This window comes from Ceratotherium simum, chromosome X (genome assembly GCF_057802395.1).
Source record: "Ceratotherium simum simum isolate JZ-2026a chromosome X, ASM5780239v1, whole genome shotgun sequence".
Classification (NCBI taxonomy): Eukaryota; Metazoa; Chordata; class Mammalia; order Perissodactyla; family Rhinocerotidae; genus Ceratotherium; species Ceratotherium simum.
Window position 1 is genome coordinate 26079615 of NC_141940.1, and position 22414 is coordinate 26102028.

The window sequence follows — 22414 nt, forward strand, 5'->3', positions numbered from 1 at the left end:
CAACTGTTGTTATTCCCAATTTACAGATAAGGAGACTAAGGCCCAGAGAGGTTAAGTGATTTGCCCAAAGTCAAACAGCTATTAAGGATCAGAGCCAGCACTAAAATGCAGGTCTTTGCCTAGTGCAGCACTCTTTCCACTACATCATGCTGTGCTGCCTTGTTCCTTAAAATAATTAATCTATAAATCATTGCCCCACTCAGTGGAGCCACCTTGGCAGGGCCTGACTCCTTATTTCAATGCTGACAAAAGGAGACAAATAATCGACTCTAATGTACTGGCAAGTGTGGGTGGTGTGGGACAACTGGCTGGCCTCCAGGCAGGGAAAGTGTGGAGGAGGCAAGAGGAAGGAGGCTGTTTAACTGGTTAATTCTTACCTGCTCTCCCCATCCTTAGGCATTTTTGTTTATGCTGCTGCCTCAGTTTCCCCAGATTAGGCACATCTGATTTAATGGAATGAATATGCTCCTAAAAAGTAGATGTGAATCCAGTTTTGACAAGGCAAATTCTCTTTCCCTTCTGACTTTATTATTTCGGAGATGGTGCCCCTTCACTTCTGGTAGCTTTTCAAGGGGCAAGCTGATGACACATGAGACGTAACTCTCTTCCTGGGCTGAAAACACAGTTACCCATTTATAAGTACACAGGTGAAGAATAAACCTCTCTGATGCCTTCAAGTACTTTGAGACCTTGGACTGAATCATTTATTTCTCCTCGTGGAGCAGCCATTCCAGAGTGAGGGCAAGTAGGGGTACCAGAGCTTTTGAGACAGAAGACCAGGTTCAGACAGTCACACAACATAGAAACCCCTGCTGTACTGTGGGAGACAGGGCTCCTCTTTATAAAACCACACAGAGGTGAGATTGTAATTTTTCAATGTGCTTGAGCAGCAAGTCATAAAACACTAATTGTTCAGGCACAAAATGCCAGGTTCATTTAAAGGCCCATTTGGTAAGATGATGGACGTTCAAAAAAGCTACCTATGACATCCATTCCAGACCTTCTAGCTGGAAAGGAAAAATCAGAAAAGGATAGACCTCTCTTGGAGACAAACCAACAAGAGTTGCTTTTCTCCGATGATCGGTGATTTTTTTTTTCATATAAAGTCAGGGTCCCCTTCAAGGTGAGGGAGGCAAACTGCTGGGACGCGTGATATCCTGCTCAGCCTGAGCAGGCGAGGGATTTGTTACCTCTGGGCCATCCTGCACCAGCTGCATTAAGTGAAATAAATCACATTAACATCCTGAAATTTCATTTATTTTAAAAATCCATTTCCCCCCAACCTGGGTTGTGTTTGAATCATCTTCCCTGCAAAGTACTTTCACATCCAGTTCATGTATCTTCTCATCTGCTGCATCAATCTGTCCCCATAAATACATTTCCCCGGACAATAGAGAAATTAGAGTGCAGATAACAATAGAGGCAGTTGTAAAAGAATTGGACAGTCACCAAAAGCAAACTGTTTTAGGAACTTACATCCAGATTGCACCTTGCTGGGTCCATGGATAATAATGCTGTTATATGAGGCTTATCCCAGCATTGGATCCCAGAGCTCTTTACAAGATTTCACAGACTGAGATGTGAGGTTACAGCAAAACCCTAGAACTGCAGCCTTCTTTATTAAAAAAAAAAAAAAAAAAAGAAAAAAAAATCCAGGAAGCTTAGCACTTCAAACCAAAGTCATAAAATCAAGTAAGATGATTATATGTTTACAAACAAAATGAAGCAAAGACTAATCTAAAACCCTCACAACTGATTTTTTTTCTCTCTACCCAAAGATAACTGAGAATGGGATAGATTGGTTTTCAAATGCAACATGTGAATGTTCATATGTGATCTGAGCTGTGAAAGGAGGAACAGGCCTATTTGAAACACAAGGTCCCAGGCTGACAAATGATGGGGAATTTGGGAGGCAGCCAAGAGGGTTCCAGCATCTCCCTCCATTCTCAGAAAATGCCTTTGCTGACAGGGCGCTCAGCTTCAGGCTGTTCAAAGTTGGAGTTTGCATTAGCTTCACAGTATTTTAACTTCCTTCTCCCCAGGTTTGCTGGAGGGATTCATTTTGTGAAAATTTAGATACGGAGCCTGCTTGCAGATAGATTAATCTATTTTAAAAATGTATCTGTAGTTCTCAGCCCTAAGTAACAGTGCATCTACCCCTAAGGAGTCATCTGGAGACAGGAGATTTCAGGCATCAAGGCCACTGGGCAGTGTTGATTTTTTGGGTCAGGGGATTCTTGGGACCTTCAAATCATAGAAACTACTGTATTTGTTAATTTTGGGTCAAGTCCACTAAGATAACTAGAAAACATTATTTCACGTGTATGTAAGCATTAATGATTTGGTATGAAAAATTTTAAATATCTAATGTGTGGTCACACAGATAAATTCACCAACAGAAAAGTATTTAAGCAAGAGCAAATTAATATAGTGCGAAAAGTGTCCAAGTTAAATGGTACGGCAGAAGTCAGGTGAGAAGTGTGCAGGAAGGAAAATAATTTTCCCTCTACCCTTCTAGGTTCTTGGCTGAGACCCCCCTGTAATAAAAGACAGACTAACAGGAGAAAAACAAACAGAAGTTTAATAATATGTATGCCTCCTGTATACATGGCAGAAACCCTGAAAAAATGAGTAACTTGTAGAAATGGCCCAAGCCACCGCCTTAAACACCATCTCCAGCTAAAGGGAAAAGAAGATATTGGAGGTGGGAGGCCGGTTATGGGAGGTTATCAGGCAAAGTACAGTAAACAAGGGTAAGGTTGTCATGCAGATTTAAGTCATTGCCTTCTCCATTGATAAGAGTTTCTGGAGATTTAGTCACCCTCTTCTTCCTGGTACAGAGAAGGAGACACCCCTACAGATGGAGATTTCCCTTGTATAAATGTAAATTGCTCTTACAAAAGGGTAACTTCTACTTAGTTTTCAGAGCTTTTCTTGTGTCTGCTGTTTCTTAAAAATAACCACCTTAAAATAATCCTTATACCAAAGAGGCATATTTTTGGGTGGCAAATTCTGTTCCCCTTCAGAGGAATGAGTAAGATTTTGAGGAAGAAGTGGTATGCCTATAATTTTTCACCACTTTTCCCATGTATAAAATGAGGGATATGGGCTGTGCAACCTCTATTATCAGTAGTATTATTACCATTAATCATAATTACAGCAGCTAACATTTGTTGAGGTCTTACTATTTGTATTGCCATATATTAACTCATTTACTACTCATAACACCTTATCAAGAGGGTTCTATTATTATCATTCTCATTTTACAGATGAAGAAACTGAGGCACAGAAAGGTCGCACAACTAGTAAGTGGTGATATCAGGATTTGAACCCACACAGTCCAGCTCAATAGCCCATGTCCTAAGATCCCTTCTGGCACTAAGATCTTGTGGGTCGGCAAGATAGAGACTTGGGAGTAAAAAGGAAAAAAGAGAAAAAGGTAAAAGGAAATTCCAAATAGTAGAGGCTGATGCTAACACTGAATACATGCCCTGTTCTTTTGTAGGCAACTCTGCGAAATAAAAGCAAGCCTAAGTAGGTTTTTCATTGCCAACCTAGCAATAGCAATAAAAAATAAAATCAGTAGAATTGTATTGATTGATTTCTAAAAATTAAGTATTAATTACCTTAAAACCAGTGAGGGTAGAGTAGCATGTACTAATTATAATCAACTGCGGCTTTTCTATCCATTCTCATAACTTCATGGAAATTAAATGCAGTGCATCTCCCAAACTGTGAGGTGGTTGTTTGGCCCATCTCACTAATTCGGCAATTGCTTCAGCAAAAATTAAACAGGTAACTCAGTTGCATTGTGAGCTGAAATGCTGGACAGCATCCTTGAAAATGCAGCCTTCTCCTCCTTGTAGAAGAAAGAAAATGAACGGCTGTGAGCATAGCTTAGAATTCAGCACAGTGTGTGTGTGTGTGTGTGTGTGTGTGTGTGTGTGTGTGTGTGTATTCAGTTGAACCGTAGCAAATTGCCCTTTTTGTAGGCCAAAAACAGTCAAATATCAGCAGTTGCCTATAGATCAACCTAATGTATCTATCCTACTGATTGAATGACTCTCAAATTGGAAGGGTTGATCTCTTAAGCAATTAACACACAAACTACTAGGAAAGAGCAAGAAAAGGCCCTGAGGGGAAGCAAAGGACACTTTCCTTTGGAGCTTCTGCCTGTACCCACCCTTCACAGGCACTTTGATTTCTGCTGGCAACACAACCCATGGCTCCCTGGAGCACATGCCTCCCTTTTTCCTTTCTAGTCCAAGTATGAATAAAAAGCAAGGCTTTCTCCTTACTTCTCCTTAGCAAAGCTGAAAAAAATGTAAGGGAAACCAAAGGATAAATTAAAGCATAGATACTTCTTCCCCTATTAAAAAAATTACCAAGTCCAGCTTTCTTACCCCAACATACAGTTCCTCAGTTGCCAAACTCAAAGGTCTTGTTCAATGTGCAACCTGTCCAAAGAGACCATTTTCAACTTGGGACCGTTCCCAAATTTCAACCCTTTCTTTGCCCCTTTCTTTTCCAAGGCAAGGATTGGTGTAGACTGTTTGGAGGAAGAGTGGAAATAAGGATGGATGGCCCACACTTAAGTCAAGGACTATTATTGTATTTCAGGCAAACAAGCACTTGTATGAATGTGGAGCATTCCCAACCTTGCCCATGACCCCAGCAGTCAGAGGCAGTCAGCCTAGTTCTGGTTACTGCCATAGAGGCTGGAGGCACATAAGCACTCAAGAAGGAAGGTGGGAGATCTCACCTGGAAAAGCATTCTCCTTCCCAGCCTTCTCACATGTGGTTTCCACAGGAGACTCTGCAGGGAACTCTGTGACATCCTTAATTCCTTCATCCCCTTTCAGCTCTCAGCCAAATTTTACATTACCTTCCCTTTTGGGTTCCTGGACACAATTTCAATTTGAGTAGGGGGGTAGTTCCCCATACCAACAAGCAATTATTGGGACACCAGCTGGGTGTCCTACAATTCAACTCAATTCTGACACTATTTACGGGGAGATAACATCAGATTCCATGGGTTAAGGACCAACCCTCCACCTCAGACACCAATCTCAAGCCCAGGTTATTACCTGTGCTTCTGACCTGCTGGCTATAAATCAGAGGTTCCCAAGACTCCCTCCTTGGGTTCAGTTAATTTGCTAGAGCAGCTCAGAACTCAAAGAAACATTTTACTTACTAGATCACCAGTTTATTATAAAAGGCTATAACTGAGGAACAGTCAGATGGAAGAGATGCATAGGGCAAGGCATGGGGAAAGGACACGGAGCTTCCATGCTCTCTCCAAGCATGCCATTCTCCCCAAAATTCCATGTGTTCACCAACCCAGAAGCTCTCTGAACCCTGTCCTTTTGAGTTTTTAAGGAGGCTTCATTGTAAGTCACGACTGATTAAATCATTGGCCCTTGGAGATTGATTCAATCTCCAGCCCCTCCCCCCTCCCCAGAGGTTGGGAGGAGGGGGCACTGAAAGTTCCAACCCTTTAATCTCACGGTTGGCTCCCCTGGCAACCAGGCCCCATCCTTAGGTTACCTAAAGGCTTTCCATAATTTGCCTTATTAACATAACTGAAGACACCTTTATCATTCTTATCACAGGAAATTTCAAGTGTTTTAGGAACTCTGTGCCAGGAATGGGTCAAAGACCAAATATATATTTTTTATTATAAATCACAATATCACGCATTCCAAACCTGACTTTGAAACTAGTGTTTCAGCAACATCTGAATATCAGAGTGCATTATCCAGGAACAGAGAAGCATGGTTGCAGAAGTCTTGAAAGGCAGAGCAAGAACATCAGGCAGAGTTTTCCTCTGCTTGCTTTGTAGTGGCTTTTTAACAGAGATCCCTGCTTGTGTAGCTGTAATGACTTTATTAAGAAATGTGTTCTTGAGTAGTAAACTTAATCTATCAGACAAATAAAATCACAAATTTAGTTGAACTGGAAATCACTTGTTACTTTGACTCTTTAACTATCATTATAACATAAATTGTAACAGTTACAACCGTCTCTGGGAGTACATGGATATTTTACAGCTATTGTAAATGAATGGTATTACAGTTGGAGATATGTGGCTATAAAACCACAGGAAAGGTAGTTGAAGAAAGAACACCTGGTTTCGGATAGGTTTCCAAGCCCTGCGTATCAAAAGACAGAAAATATGTGCTTCTCTATCACCTTTTAGGTGATAACAGCAGGTTACTGTTTATTTATGCACTATAACACTACACACATTGGCTACAGATGGTTTAAAGAGTCATGATTCCCAATCTGTGGCTCTATTCCCTGAATTAAACCTACCCCTGAGACTAACAGCGTCTCCTCCCAAATAATTTGAGTATCTAATCACTAGTCTTCTGGATAGAATTCACAGCATGGAACATTTGCAGAAGCTCAAAATTTTGCAAGCTCGTTTTTTTGCAGAAGCTCAAAATTACGGGCAAATATCATTAGCCCCAGCTGGCCAATGAAGAAACTGAAACCAAAAGAGGTTGAGAAAAGCAAAGTGCCACACCCCTATAGAAAAATGGGCAAGCACCATGAGCAGACAATTCATAGAAGACATACATGTGGTCAATAAGACATCAAAAAGAGTTCAACTTCACTAGTAATCAAATAAACGCAAATTTAAACCACAGTAACATACCACTTTCCAACTTTCATACTGGGAAAAGTTCACTAATAATAATAATACTCAATGCTGGTGTGGGGGAAGAGGGAGAAACCCCCTCTGCCCTTTCCCTTAAGGTTCTTATGGCTGGCCAAATAATTAACAAGACAGGTTAGCAGGAGAAAATAATACCAAGTTTAATAACATGTATACATGGGAGAAACCAGGGACACTGCATTTCTCAACACAATAGCAGAAATTCTCGTCTTAAATACCATGTTCAGCTAAAGACAGAGGAGGATGTTGGGGGTGGGAGGAGTCAGTTACAGGAGATTATCGCTAAAGCACAGTAAACAAGAGTAAGGTTATTATGCAGATTTAAGGCCTCACCTTCCACATTGATAAGTTTCTAGAAATGAGGTCATCCCCCCTCTTCCCAAAACAGAGAGGGAGATACCTTTACAAATGGAGATTTCCCTTATAAATGTAAATGTTTGTTTGGCAACTCCTTTCAGGGCCATCCAGAGAATGTGGCCAGAGAGGCAGAACTTCTGATAAGATGGGCTTGTTGGTGCCTTTCCTATTGTAACATCTATTTTACATTATATTACAGCCATCAGATAGAAGATCTGTTCCAGGAAGGAGTTACTATGTCAAATTCTTTAGGCAGTTAGTGGGGGAGGTCAAATGTCCATCAGAGAAAACAATCAAGGTAAAGAGATATATTTCAGGGTGGCCAAATCTTGATCTCCCACACTGGTAAGGACAGAATAAGACAGGCTCTCTCACTACTAGTTAATGGGAGTATAAATTTGTATAATCCTTTGTGCACTGTAAAGTAATATCTCAAGTTGCATCAGGAGTCTTTAATATGTTCTTATCATTTGACCCAATTATTTCACTTATTGGATTCTGTATTAAGGAAATATTTATTTACAAAAATGTTCAACAAAATATAAGATATGAAGGAAAAATGGAAAACAAAACCTCTATTTTCCAGCAATAGGAGAATGGAAAAATAAATGTTTATTATGTAGGAAGATATTATGCAACCATTAAAATCCACATTTTAAGAATATTTAATGACATGAAGAATGCTCAAGATAACACATTAGCTGAAAAATTAGGACATAAAACTTTAAGTACATCCTAGTTGTATTCTTTAAATATATGGGCATAGATCATGCAAAAAAAGTAGGATAAATGGAATGAAATGGAGCAAAGTATTAGCAGCGATTCACATTGGAGGGTGGGATTACAGGTAATAATTTTGTTTATATATTTATATATTTTCCAATTTTTCTGCAATGAAAAAATATCACCTTTATAATGCCGATGAAGGGAGGCTGAGAAGTTTATTTTAAAAAGCAAAGTGAGCAAGGGAAGACCAAAGTCTGCAATGAGAATGTTGGCTTTGCGGTCGTCCAGGCCACTAAGACAAAAACACTTTCTGGATCTCAGTTATATGTGGAATCTGAAAAAAAAACCTCATAGACACAGAAAAAACAGAGAACAGATTCGTGGTTGCCAGAGACAGAGGGTGGGGGTTGGGTGAAATGGGTAAAGGAGGTCAAATGGTACAAACTTCCAGTGATAAAATAAATGTCATGAGGATGTAATGTACAGTATGGTGACTATGGTTAATAATACTGTAATTGTATATTTGAAAGTTGCTAAGAGAGTGGATCTTAAAAGTTCTCATCACAAGAAAAAATTAAGTGTATGTGATGATGGATGTGAACTAGACTTATTGTGGTGATCACTGCGCAACATATACTGCTAAAAAACAAAATTCAACTGAGTAAATTTGAAGATCAAATTGACTTTATTCAACAATTCATGAATTGGACAGCATTCCATCTAGCAAATGGAAAGGAGTTCCAAGGAGCTGTACAAACTGGAAGGCTTTTATAGGCAGAAGAGGGTAAAGAGTGGATTGTTTCAGGCAAGGTCACCTTCCTTTAGGGGATGAAAGGAGTCTTTCAGGCAGATTACCTCACTAGTGCTGACCAGGAAATTCCAGACTGACCAGTTAAGATTACATTCCTGGAGGAGGTTGAAACTGCAATTAGGTTAGGTATTAAAAGTCTCAGTTTGGTGATGTGGGCTTGGCAGAAGTGACTCCATTTTGGGCCTGTTGTCTCATTTTTAACAATACAAATATTGAATCATGTTGTACACCTAAAACGAATATGTTATATGTCAATTATATATCAATTAAAAAATAAAAATAAAAAAATTTTTTAAATAAAAATACTTTTTCTGAACCAGGATTTTGAAATTGGACTCTTGAGACCTCTAGAGGTTTTATGTTTGGGTTTCAGAGCCCCCTTGAGATTTTATTTGAAATGTTCATTTATGTGCTTATGTGCATTTTTCTGGGGACACAGTACATAGCTTTTAGGTATTTAAAGGGATCTTTAACCACAAAAATTAAAAATGAACATAAAATTTAGTTGAATAGCTAGTGAATCAGTTTAATCCAACTATGATTAATGTAGTTGTAGGGGAAGAAGAACTATTCCTCTACCCTCTAGGTTCTTCTGGCAGGTCTAAGAATTAAGTTGACATGTGACAGAAAAATAGGAGAAAGTGAAACAAAATTTAATAACACGTACACACAGGAGAAAACCAGGAAAACTAAGTAACTTGCCAAAATGGCTGAAGCCACCACCTTAAATACTATCTTCAGCTAAAGACAAAGGAGGATGTTGGGGGTAGTGGTTTGGAACTTCAAAGGAGGGGAAGGCAATTCACATGCACATGGAAAAGCAAGTGTCTGGTAAAGAAATGTTTGCTAGGCCATCTATAGACAGTGAGACCCCAGAGAGAACTTTGATAAAATGGGCTTAGCAAGGTTCCTCCCAGTCTAGCATACCCAGAGTTATCTATGGTGATAGCTCCTTCCTGGGACAGACCTTCTATCTTAAATTCTTTCAGGCAGTTAGGGAAAAGGTCAAAGTTTCTTTCTGAGTTGATTTGTTCTTAAAAATAATTGTGCCAGAGAGACATATTTTGGGGTGACAAATTCTGATCCCCCGCATAATCAAACCCTAATGTAGGCTTTTTCCCGTTACCTCATTAACCAGATACTTAACGTTCTGTTCAGGATCATGTTGACAATTCCTACAGACATAAATCTAGTACACCAAGCTACCGTCACCTTGGAATCTGACACATGGGCCCATTCAAAAGCCTAACTAAAATGAGAAAAGTAATCATTGTATTCTAAAAATAACAATTACCAATATTATTTTTATACTTCACCAGGTACTTGTATATGTAATCACATTTAATTTTTAGAAACAACTCTGTAGTGTAAAGTGGTAGTGTCACTCCCATGTCACCGATAAGAAAACTAAGGCCTTGATAGAAGAAATGACTGCTGCACAGACAAGCAGCTAACTAAATGTCTCCTGACCCTTGGGCCACTGCTCTTTATACTTCTCAAAGTCTCTCCTTTCTCATTTGAAGGGGAGCAGAATTTTCCACCCAAAATACGCCTCTTTGGCATAAAGATTATTTTAGGCTGATTTTTTTAAGAAACAGCAGACACAGGAGAAGCTCTGAAAACAGAGTAGAAGTTACTCTTTTGTAAGACATTTACATTTATAAGGGAAATCTCCATTTGTAGGAGTGTCTCCCTCCCTGTACTAGGAAGAAGAAATGATTAAATCTCTAGAAACTCTTATCAACGGAGAAGGCGGTGACTTAAATCTGCATAACAACCTTACCCTGCTTTATTGTGCTTTTCCTGGTAACTTTCCATATCTGGCCTCCCCCACAACATCTTCTTTTGCCTTTGGCTGGAGATAGTATTTAAGATGATAGCTTGGGCCATTTTGGAGAGTTACTCAGTTTTTCTGGATCTCTCCCTTGTATACAAGAGGCGTACATGTTATTAAACTTCTGTTTGTTCTTCTCCTGTTAATCTGCCTTTTATTACAGGGGGATCTCAGCCAAGAACCTAGAAGGGTAGAGGGAAGATTATTTTTCCTCCCCTACACATTCTTGCCTTGGTTCCTGCCAGCTGTGCTTGGACTCCCTCCATTCAAATTAAAAGTCTGTACCTTGAAAGCTGGGTGAAGGGTACATGGCAACTCTGTACCATTTTGGCAAGTTATTGTGAGTCAGACTATTTCAACATAAAAAGTTATAATAAAACAACACAAAAAACTCACTAAAACTTAATTAAACTAATCTAAAATAAATTTTAAAAGCCCTCCCCTTGTCCTTCCGCTTGCCTCCTACAAAGCTCCCCTCTTCCACAGAGCCTTCTTCAGCTCTGTATTGTGGTCAGCTAGCCGAGCAGAAGTTACTGGTGAGACTGCCAAACAGTGGCACTACCAGCTGAAGAGTGGGAAAAAATCAGGTCAGTTGGCCAGTTGCTTTAAAAACCCAGCAAATTTTCCTTTTTACTGATTTTTAAACCTTTTTACTAAGTCATTTAGTTGTCTGGTTATCTTGTGTGGACCCAGCTGATTTTCCTAGAGTCGTGTATCACTGGGTGTTGTCTTTCATGGAATCCACCCGAGGTCCCTTGCATCGGGCTCACTCTGGAACAACCTTGTGGTTTTGAGGTACACACAGGGAGTGCTAGCATGCAGTAGAGGAAGCCTAAAACCAGAACCTAGCCCAACTACTAATTGTTTCTAAACTTTGTATCCAAATTTAATTCCATGCTTTAACCTCATTTAGTGGCGCCACCCTTGCAGGTACTGGGTGACCTACAAACACCTACCACATTTACCTGCCGGCGTCTGTGAAAATATTGCTGAGTGGCGTTCCGTTACTAGAGGGCAACCTGAGTCCCCCTGTGATAGATGTGAAGTCACATAACTCCAGGCCCAGAAGAACAAGGAAGCCAAAGAATGGAATCTGTACAAATTAGTGAGGGCTCACTATATTCCTTTTTTCTGATTTCTAATCACGTGAATAATTCACTATTCTATGTTGTGGCCACTTCACTGGTAAAAAGAGAGAAGGAAGTCTCACTCCTTAGTAGGCATCTGACTCACATAAAATAAGATTACATAATTATTAAAAATTGTGTCAGTACACTTGAGGCTTGAGTTGGGAAAAAACAACCGCATATTGAAAATCTATCGCATTCCAGGCCTTAAGACATAGGCCCAGCCCTCCAGAATTGTACAGTCTGGTGGGAGAATAAAGGTAAGTGTCATCTGAGGAACGTGAAGCCACGCAGATTCAAAGGCGAGAGACCCCATTGTTGGAGAATCAGAAAAAGCTTCACAATTGTGAATGCACTGTTCACAGTGAATGAGGGGAACCAAGACAGTGCTTAAAATGTATCTCTTATCTCTTTTTTGTAGGCCCATAACAGAAACCTGCTCTCCATAGATTTTGATCACATAACTCGCACAGGGAAGATCTATGATGACCATCGGAAATTCACCCTTCGAATTCTTTACGACCAGACTGGACGACCTGTTCTGTGGTCACCCGTAAGCAGATATAATGAAGTGAACATCACATATTCACCTTCAGGATTGGTGACGTTTATTCAAAGAGGGACATGGAACGAAAAAATGGAATATGACCAGAGTGGAAAAATAATTTCAAGAACTTGGGCTGATGGGAAAATTTGGAGCTATACGTACTTAGAAAAGGTAGGTATATAAGGAAAATAAACCAGTTCTGAGTTTCTGAATGAGAATATTGAAAGTGGCCGTAATCACCCACCTTGGTGAGGACCTGCAGGAGAAGGTATGTGTTCTGGCTGTTCTGCTCTATAGAAGTAACAAAAAAAATGTTGTACCTATAAGGATAAGCTGTTTTTCATCTGAAAACTTTCACCAACCTCACACTACGCCAGGTACTCTTTTCAAACTGAAGTCAAGATAATGGCTTAGCTTTCTCCTCATTTAAGCATATTTGTTCATGCTCTTGAAAAGGTATCTTTATTATTATGAAAGTTCATACGGAGGTAAAATAGGTAGAAAATTATAAAATTGTGTGTTAATGTATCTCAGCTCTGGAAAAGAGCCACTTACACAGAGGATAAGGAATTCTAATTTTGTTAGGATAGTCAGTGAAATTTTAGTAGTAGGCATTTGAGAACTAATTTTCACGAGTAATCGTGGCAGTGGGGCCTCATTGGTAATAGTCCTTTGTGTGCAGTGAAGTCTCCAGTAGCATCTGTAATGGGAGCTCGTGGCCTCTGTCTGATAGGAATAGACAAGGATTTTAATCCCACCACCGGAACCATTTGTCAAATATCAGCCCACACACAGCAAAATGGTTTCTGGCCAGATCAGTAGCAGAAAACAATAAGGGAAATTGATCTCTATCTGCCATCTCAATTTGTGATGTCTTAAGATAGTGTCTCTTGTTTTCCAAATCTATCCACTCAACTGAATTCCTCAGTCCTGAAGTAATTTCCAGGAAAATTGAAAAATGCTTTCCCTTGAGGATTCAAGGCTAATCGGTGCAAGGTAACCCCCAGACGTTCTTAGAAAAGTCATAGGAGCTTATAGCTTATGTGGTGAAATTTCACTATTTGCACTAAATGGTGCCAAGCCTTTCTGATATACCCCCCAAAGTTTAAAAAAAAAAAAGTGTGCCAGTGGTTGTATGTCATTATAAAACTATTGTACTATTTCCCTGAGTCAGTCACTGGGGAATTCACCAAGTTGGAAATATCTAAGAGATAAAACAGAACACCACTTGGGAGCTAGGGTAAAGGAGGGAGTCCTCTGCTGTATCCACCCTGCGTCCTTTTCTGCTGAAGAAATCAATCAAATCTTTAATCTGTACTCTACACTGGGAACATCTGAATCTTATAGAGTGGGTCTTTCTTCTTTTGAATTTTAATAACCAGAATGATTGGCAAAATCATGTGACTAATGTCCACAAAGTGCTAAACTTGTTACAAAATTAACTGAATCCAAATATTTGGTGGTATGTTTACGTAGGCAAGGCATATAATGATGACCTTCATATGAAAAAAGATGCCACTGATTATTAGCAGAATACAGGCTGATTTGTTTCTCTAGGAATGAGGATGGGTTTGCATTGATCCTTTCACAGGTCATACATGTGACTAGTGAAGTAGCCAACATTCCTTAGGCGTTTGCATGGGTATGAACTCGGAACCCCAACCTCATTAGCACCAGAGTCTGGCTACTGAGCTAATTGCCTGAGACAGTTGCATCTGAGTCTCTAAGACTTTTCCTTTAGGCTGTCTATACAGTAACAAAAGAGCCCATTGAAAACCTAAATTTCAGCCCTGCATTCAGTTATTTAGCCTCTCCTCTGACATCAATGAAGCAGTTTTATTGTTTCTTTTTTCTGAATTAGCTGATTATTTCATCAAACTTACTTGAGCAAAGAATCATGTGAAGTAAACTTCACATAAGCTCTCTTTGCTATAGAAACTTAGTTGGCAATAATTCTTTGAAAACAAAGAAAACTCTGTGAGACTGTCAGCGTCTGCAGTGGACAGAAATAAGACCTTATTGACTCAGAATAATGTATCGAGAAAGCCTTAGTACTTCCGAAGACTAGTTTACTGACCAGTGAAACAAGCCAAATCGCTTGTGTCTTTTAGTTGACTCTTGTCCTTTTCTTGATTTCACATTTAATTTGTTCTCTAATTAAAAGGTAAGCCCCTGACTTAAGCAATCCTATTACGCAAAACTCAAAACCTACAAAATACATAATTATGGAATGGTTCTTTGCTTTCCAAAAATTATTTATCGTGAGATTGATTTTATTAACATTATTATTACCAGTAGTAATAACTAATTCACTGAATAGATGAAATGGTTAAATGAAATAACTTAATGTAAAGCACCCAACACATCTAGTCATTCAATAAAAGTTAATTTCTTTCTATTTAAATAATGCATTATAGTATTTATCAAGATGAGAACTTAAATGCTAGCACTTACTGCTACTTGAAGGTAGATTAAAACAGGAAAGAATGGAAGGAAGGAAGAAGGGAAAGAAGAAAGGAAGGAAATTAAACCATCTTTGAAATTGTGATTCTAGAAACAAAAGGGAAAGAATGTTGAATTTACCAAAATCCAGTTTACACATAACTTTTCCAGTGAGGTGATGAAGTTCTGTGTCTCTCTTTAACATGGCCTTTGCTGGCACATTCTTTCACTATGTCTGGGGCAGAGCAAGGACAAAGAGCCTGGCTCTTGTAGTATATTGTAATATAAGAACTCTCAAACTTTAAAATGTATACCTCTTTTTATACCTCAAAATACTTCTGGTATTACCTCTGTAAATTTGCTTGCCATCCCTATACCATGATATGTTAAAAAGCAACAGCAGATATTTCCCCTTAACATGCAGAAATTTCGTAAAAATCGTTTGACTTCCTCTAAAGTGAAAGTTACGTGTATCATTTTCATGCACAATGGTTTGTAGCCATTAGGAGAAGAATAATTATTTGGGTAATAGCTGCGGTTGCTTAAATGATCTCTTCTCTATTAAAAAAATCAATTATTGTTTCTTAAATTTTCTCTATGTGGTCATTAATTCTCTATCTTGATTTATGAGACGTCTCTGAGTTAATTATATTTCTGAGACTTGTGGGGCTAAAAGTTTGTAGTACAGAAAACATAAATCTTTCAGTTTCCTGAAATCATTCTTAAGAACTTCATTTTTAAAATGCATTTAAATATATTTCATAAGCATTTAATAAGATGCGTTAGTCTGATACATTTACACAAAATTGCCTCTTTGGGGCTGAAATTTTCAAAGGCTGCCTAGAGGGACAGAATGCAGCCTTCGGCTTGAACTTCCAGGTGGCCCCACACTGCCATCTGGTGGTCATTTGAATGCTTTAACTTTTCAAATTTCTACCATCTCGCATTTCTATCCTTGTTCAAATGAGTATACAGCCATGATTGTCCTTTTTTCTTCTTTACAATGATCTCTTTTAGGATCTCGCAATCAGTTTAAAAAAATAAAAAGTCTCCCACTCTATTGTTTGGACTAATAAGAAATGGCCTTTTATCCAGTAGCAGCACTGTGGGCGTTGGGTGGACTCATAAGCATTGTTTTTGAACAAACTGATAATATGCGCACTCAAAGTAAAAAAACAGCCAAGTGAAAGCTAAATGGTATTCTGGCAACACAACAGTTACATTCACAAGATTTCTAATCACGTCATCCACATTCTTGCCATTGGCAGGAAGCTTTAAAACAGACCAGGGAGCTTTCCAGACAGCACAGCACCAGCAGCACCTAGGAACAGGGTCAGGCAGTGGTTTAGTGCAGCGTGGAGGATGAGAGCAGGGGAGAGAATGCAATGGCGATGTGCTATAAATGTTTGGCAAGGCTGGTACAGTGACTGGAAAAGGCATGGCCCAGGCAGGCTGGTACTAGATAATGTGCAGGAGCCATATGGTGATTGTCCCTGGCCCACGTCACAGGTAACAGATGTCATTTGTTCATGGCAAACTGATGGAAGGGAGTGGAAAGGAGCTGAGAAATCTGGCTTTCAGCATAGAGGGGATATAAAGGCATTTTCTACCAATTCCCCCAGGTTGTGTTGAGTTCTGTCTTGGTCAAGGAGGCGGTTCTCCCTTCGTATCCTCATCCTCACACAGGAGTTTCAAGTCTCCTGCCTTCTGTTCAGCAGGGTGTTCAGAGCTGCGGGTTGTGAACAGGTGATGAGGTGACAGGGTTTCCACACAAATCTCTGTATCAGAGTACTTAATGGAAAAGAAAGAAAGGATGAGCAAATAAGCAAATAAGTGCTGACTTTGACTTCACAGTCCTCACATGCAATTCAAAATCAATAATTCTCAGAAGGGCAGGGAGGATATGCAGTTTCGAGAAGCATATTCAATATTAAAATATCATTTCATATTCAGAAGATTTAAATGTATATTATATATGTTTATGTAATTCATATTCATAAGTATTTATGTAATTTACATTTAGAAAATGAAAACATATGTATTGTTTTCATAGCACAAACTTCAGAAAGTAAAGCTCAACTAAATCCTTTTGCCTGATAAAGTAATTTGCAAGAAGGGAGGGTAAAGCTCCATTAGGGAGTTATATCAGAATCTCCAGGGGTGAGCAATTTTGATTTTTGTTAAAAGATGAGATTTAAATGCTTTTCAGTTAGAAATAGGATTGAGTCCTCCCTAAAACAGTGCTCCTTTTATGTCTATATTTAAAATTAAAACAAGATAAACCAATATCAATGAAAGACGTATTACACGCAAGGCATAATACCTCAACAAATAACTGTTTCAGAAATACAGATCAGTTTGGGAGAGAGAGCTTGCATAACTAGAGAATTCTTCACTTTTAATGGCATGTTCCCCCAACATAGTTTAAAACATGAATTGCAAAGCAATAATAATTATATTTTATATACAACTTTTCAGGAGGACATTTACCACATGAAGTCAGTAAATACTTTTCGGTGACTATAACAATATGCGGCATGCCCTGCCCTCCATTTACCTCCCTCCAATCCATCTCCACATTGAAGCAACAGAAACCTTTCTGGAATACCGACTTGATTGTTTCTCCCAGCTGTGCAAGGGCTCTATCCTTCAACTTGCTTTCAGTTGTTCCTTGTTGCTCACATGTTTTAAGTCCAAACTCCTCGGCATGGCTTAGAAAGCACAGCATGATCCAGACCTAGCCTACCTAACTGACCTCATCGCTTGCCATTCACAGCCCCCCAAAATACGCACTCTCTGGCCACACAAAATTCCTCTCATTCTCTGAAAAAGCCATGTTCTCTTTCCTATCCAGACCCTCAACAATGCTGTGCCGTCTGTCAGGAATACTCTCTCCTTACCCTGCCCCACCCACCTTTCTGCCTTCACCTGGCCAACCCCTAGTCATCCTTTAGGTTTCAACTCGGATGCCACTTTCTCCAGGAAGTCTCCTGACCTCTTAAGTCTGGGCGAGCTGCTCATCCTCCACCTCCCGTCAGCACCCTGTACTTCCCCTGTCATAATACATTTCACACTATATTATAATTGCTTAGTTACTTGTCTTTCTCCTCCATTAAACGGTAAGTTCCATGAGGATAGACACCGTTATTGCCCACTTCTGTATCCACTAGGATCCCGCACAGTGCCTGGCACATAGTAAGTGCTCGATAAACTTGTGTTGAATGGATGAATGTGTATTTTCCTTAATCTCAACTTTAGTGGTACATATTATGCTATTTTGCCTTTGTCTCGTTTCAGTCTGTGATGCTTCTCTTACACAGCCAGCGGCGTTACATCTTTGAGTATGACCAATCAGATTGTCTGCTCTCAGTCACCATGCCTAGTATGGTGCGCCATAGCTTACAAACCATGCTTTCAGTGGGCTACTACCGGAACATCTACACCCCACCAGACAGCAGCACTTCTTTTATCCAAGACTATAGTCGAGACGGCCGACTGCTACAGACCCTGCATCTGGGGACAGGGCGCAGAGTTTTATACAAGTACACCAAGCAAGCAAGGCTGTCTGAGATTCTCTATGATACCACTCAGGTCACATTAACATATGAAGAGTCTTCTGGAGTGATTAAGACAATACACCTGATGCACGACGGCTTCATTTGCACAATCAGATACAGGCAAACAGGTTTGTCGCGAAAGCGTGCTGATGTGTATAACCACATCAGTATTTTCTTATGAAATTTTTGCTGGCCACAGTCTGAGATAGAAGCATTAACCTATAGACATTCAATCCAACGAACTTTCACTTTAGTTATTCAAATTGTCGTCCATTGAAAATTAAAAACATATTATAGGCTGCATAAAAGCTGAGTCCTTAAAAACATACAGTGCATTTCTCTTCCTCTCTCTCTCAGCTCTCAAGAAGGTTGAGATCTAAGTACCTAGTCTAACTGTGTACCCGTTTGTACTCACCACCAAATGTTCCCAAAGATGCAGCTGCAAGATATGAGTCTCGCTGAAACTAACTCAAGCCCTATGTAAACTCTGCAAGCCTCGGTTGATGGCAAAAGAGCTTCAAAAGTCAGAACTTTTGAACATAGTTCATCCTTTGGGTTTCTAAAATGCCTAAATCCAGTTACTTGAATGCTGGACTTGGTCAAAACCTGACCCTCTGACCTTGTAGCACAGGTTAAATGAATTGAAAATATTTTTGTCAGTGATTACAACCAGAAAGCATGTTTATAATATCAGTTTCATCACCCTAGACTACTGGATGGGTTATTACTTATGTCGTTCCTATAATTCAATTGTGCTATAACTATAATATACAGTATTTTTATTTTTAATGACCACAACTATGAGAATATTCTATGCATATCTATGAGATGACATGCCTATACATGAGCTATCAGAGGTCAATCTCTAATATTTTATTTTAAATGTAAAAGCATCAATACTAAAGAAAATAACACTAGACCTTTCTGATCGTTCAACATTAAGCATCTAGCTTTGTTCTCATGATTTTTATTTTGATTCCTTTAGGACCTCTTATCGGACGCCAGATTTTCAGATTCAGTGAAGAAGGTCTGGTGAACGCTCGGTTTGACTACAGCTACAACAACTTTCGCGTCACCAGCATGCAAGCTGTGATAAACGAAACCCCTTTGCCCATCGATCTGTACCGATATGTTGATGTCTCTGGTAGAACAGAGCAGTTTGGAAAATTCAGTGTCATTAATTACGATTTGAATCAGGTCATAACTACTACAGTGATGAAGCACACCAAGATCTTCAATGCCAATGGACAAGTTATTGAAGTCCAATATGAAATCCTAAAGGCAATTGCCTACTGGATGACTATTCAATATGACAATATGGGCCGTATGGTAATATGTGATATAAGAGTAGGAGTAGATGCCAATATAACAAGATACTTCTATGAATACGATGCTGATGGGCAACTCCAAACTGTTTCCGTAAATGATAAAACCCAGTGGCGTTATAGTTATGATCTGAATGGAAACATCAACCTCTTAAGCCATGGGAATAGTGCTCGTCTTACTCCTCTCCGATATGATCTCCGAGACCGCATCACCAGACTAGGAGAAATTCAGTATAAAATGGACGAAGATGGCTTTTTGAGGCAGAGGGGAAATGACGTATTTGAATATAATTCTAATGGTCTGCTGCAGAAAGCCTACAATAAGGCTTCTGGCTGGACTGTGCAGTATTACTATGATGGCCTTGGGCGACGTGTCGCCAGTAAGTCCAGCCTAGGGCAGCACCTCCAGTTCTTTTATGCAGACCTTGCCAACCCCATAAGAGTTACTCATTTGTACAACCACTCGAGCTCGGAGATTACATCCCTGTATTATGATCTCCAAGGTCACCTTATTGCCATGGAGCTAAGCAGTGGTGAAGAATATTATGTAGCCTGTGATAATACAGGCACCCCACTAGCTGTGTTCAGTAGTCGAGGTCAGGTGATAAAAGAGATATTGTACACACCTTATGGAGATATCTATCATGACACTTACCCTGACTTTCAGGTCATCATTGGTTTTCATGGAGGACTCTATGATTTCCTTACTAAATTAGTGCACCTGGGGCAAAGGGATTATGATGTTGTTGCTGGTAGATGGACGACGCCTAATCATCACATATGGAAACAGTTGAACCTCCTTCCTAAACCATTCAACCTCTACTCCTTTGAAAATAACTACCCAGTTGGCAAAATTCAAGATGTTGCAAAGTATACCACAGGTATTTAAAAGGTGTAAAACTTTACGCTAAACTTGAGATAACTCAGTGGTGTTTATCATATAATCTCAATGCTTTTGTAAATATGCTTCCTCTTCCTGCCAGTTAGCCCACAAGTTATTGTGTACTCTCTTCCTTAGTCTTCTAGAGTGAGCAAAACTGTGCAAGTTACCATAAAACATAACGCTTTTGCATTCCAGCACATTTTTCTTTCTGTTTGTAGTTTTCACTCTTAAAAGCTTATATAAATAATTTCATAAAAGGAAATTTCAGGATTCTGTTGCATCATGTAAGTCTAATATCACAGTCTGTGTGGCCTTAGTACCACTACCACATTAAGAGTTTCAGTGGAGTAAACTGTACCTATCTCCGTGATTATCCACAAATCAAAAGATTTCCCAGTAGAGAGAGGATCATATGTTTTAGAGTGGGTCATATAAGGGGGAGTTTTATCCCTAACTTCCTATTAGCTAAACATATTGAAGGCAGCAGAGGCATCTTTCAAGCTTTCCGCAAAGGTTGTGCAGTATGGGCTTCCTAATTTTTTTTCCTTTAAATTTTGTGTTTCGCAGACATTGGAAGTTGGTTGGAGCTATTTGGTTTCCAGTTACACAATGTTCTACCTGGATTTCCCAAACCAGAATTAGAAAATTTGGAATTAACTTATGAGCTTCTACAGCTTCAGACAAAAACTCAAGAGTGGGATCCTGGAAAGGTTAGTAAAAGTTTCACCATCTCTATTAAGCTGAAAAAACAGAAGAGCATCCAACATCATGAACTGGTATTAACATGTATTTGCTTACTAATTTTTGAGTCTTCTCAACTGAATATTCACTAAAATGTCCATGGTTAATGAGAAGGTAGAAAAAAGCTTCCATGAGGAAAGGATCAAGGAATTGGAGCTTTTGGCAAAGAAAAGACTAAAATGTGACTTGATGACTCTGCAGTAGACAAACGAGAGGAAAGAGGAACTGAACTTTTAAAATTCTGAAATGGGCTATCAAGGGCAATTATGGATTCTGTGTAGAGAAAATTATTCACTAAGAGACATAAAAACACCAGATTTCCAACTGCAAAATAATTTAGGGCAGAGCATATTAAGAGCATGGGAATAACAGAATGAAATTATTCTGTTATAATAAAGAAAAAGTATATAAAGCCAATGAAGTAAAAATAATAAATGTTACAGGGATAAAGTCTCTGGAAAAATAGGAATAACAAAATAATCAAGATTCAGCAGATAAATCATTGGGAATAGGAGGTAAAATGAAAACAAAAAGGAATTTTTTCTTTCAACTGAAAGAAATAGGAATATCTGTATTTGTAAAAACAAATGGCTAAAACAAAATAAAACTAAAATTTGGGTGGGAGGGCTTGAAATTTAAGTGTAAAAATTATAAGGGGAAAGGAAATTCTAAATAGGTACTATAGGCTTTTTCCTTTTTGTAAATACATATAAAATGTAAATTATATTAATATATAAATATGTAAAGCTCCGATTCCCTGATCCTTTCCTCATGGAAGCTTTTTTCTACCTCCTCATTAATCATGGACGTTTTAGTGAATATTCAATTGAGAAGACTCAAAAAGAAGTAAGCAAATACATGTTAATATCAGTTCATGGTGTTGGATGCTCTGCCGTTTTTTGCTTTTTGTAATTAAAAGTCTTAAAAAAAGTTTAGCAAAATGTTGAAAATTGCTGAAGCTTTGTAATGGATACTTGGAGGTTCACTATTCTCTTCTTTTTATTTCTTAGTATGTTTGAAATCTTCCATAATAAAAAGGGTTTGTTTTTTTTTTAAGTCCACGTAAAAGGATCAGTGAACTTCTTGCTGATTGTTGTTATTTATAAGGTCATAAGCTGTTTGAAAGCAAGAATGATGCCTTATGCATCTTTATACCTCCCTGTGCTTAATGTGTTACTCTACATACAGTAATAACAGCTATTCAGTGTTAGTTATATTAGTAACAATGTCTTTGTTTTGGGGGAGCTGGACCTACTTAACTTGAAGTGCCTTGTAACTGAGATTCTATGATATCAAGTTTGAACGTATTTCCTTAACGCTTAACTCACCAAGATATCAAGAAATATATGCCAGGTGATCAAGTCACCTGTTAGTCTTTTCTT

The 22414-nt window shown here is 38.9% G+C and overlaps 1 protein-coding gene across 20 annotated transcripts in view; it reads left to right on the top strand.

Annotated features, from left to right (window-relative positions):
• The window catches only part of TENM1 (teneurin transmembrane protein 1), a 773006-nt gene that overhangs the window by 745032 nt on the left and 5560 nt on the right, over positions 1–22414 (top strand). For all 20 annotated transcript variants that reach the window (XM_087427630.1, XM_087427629.1, XM_087427639.1 and 17 more), the window contains 4 exons: positions 11959–12255; positions 17824–18211; positions 19069–20289; positions 20859–21001. In XM_087427630.1, the coding sequence (XP_087283756.1) occupies positions 11959–12255; positions 17824–18211; positions 19069–20289; positions 20859–21001 (2049 nt within the window). The remainder of the gene's footprint in view (positions 1–11958; positions 12256–17823; positions 18212–19068; positions 20290–20858; positions 21002–22414) is intronic.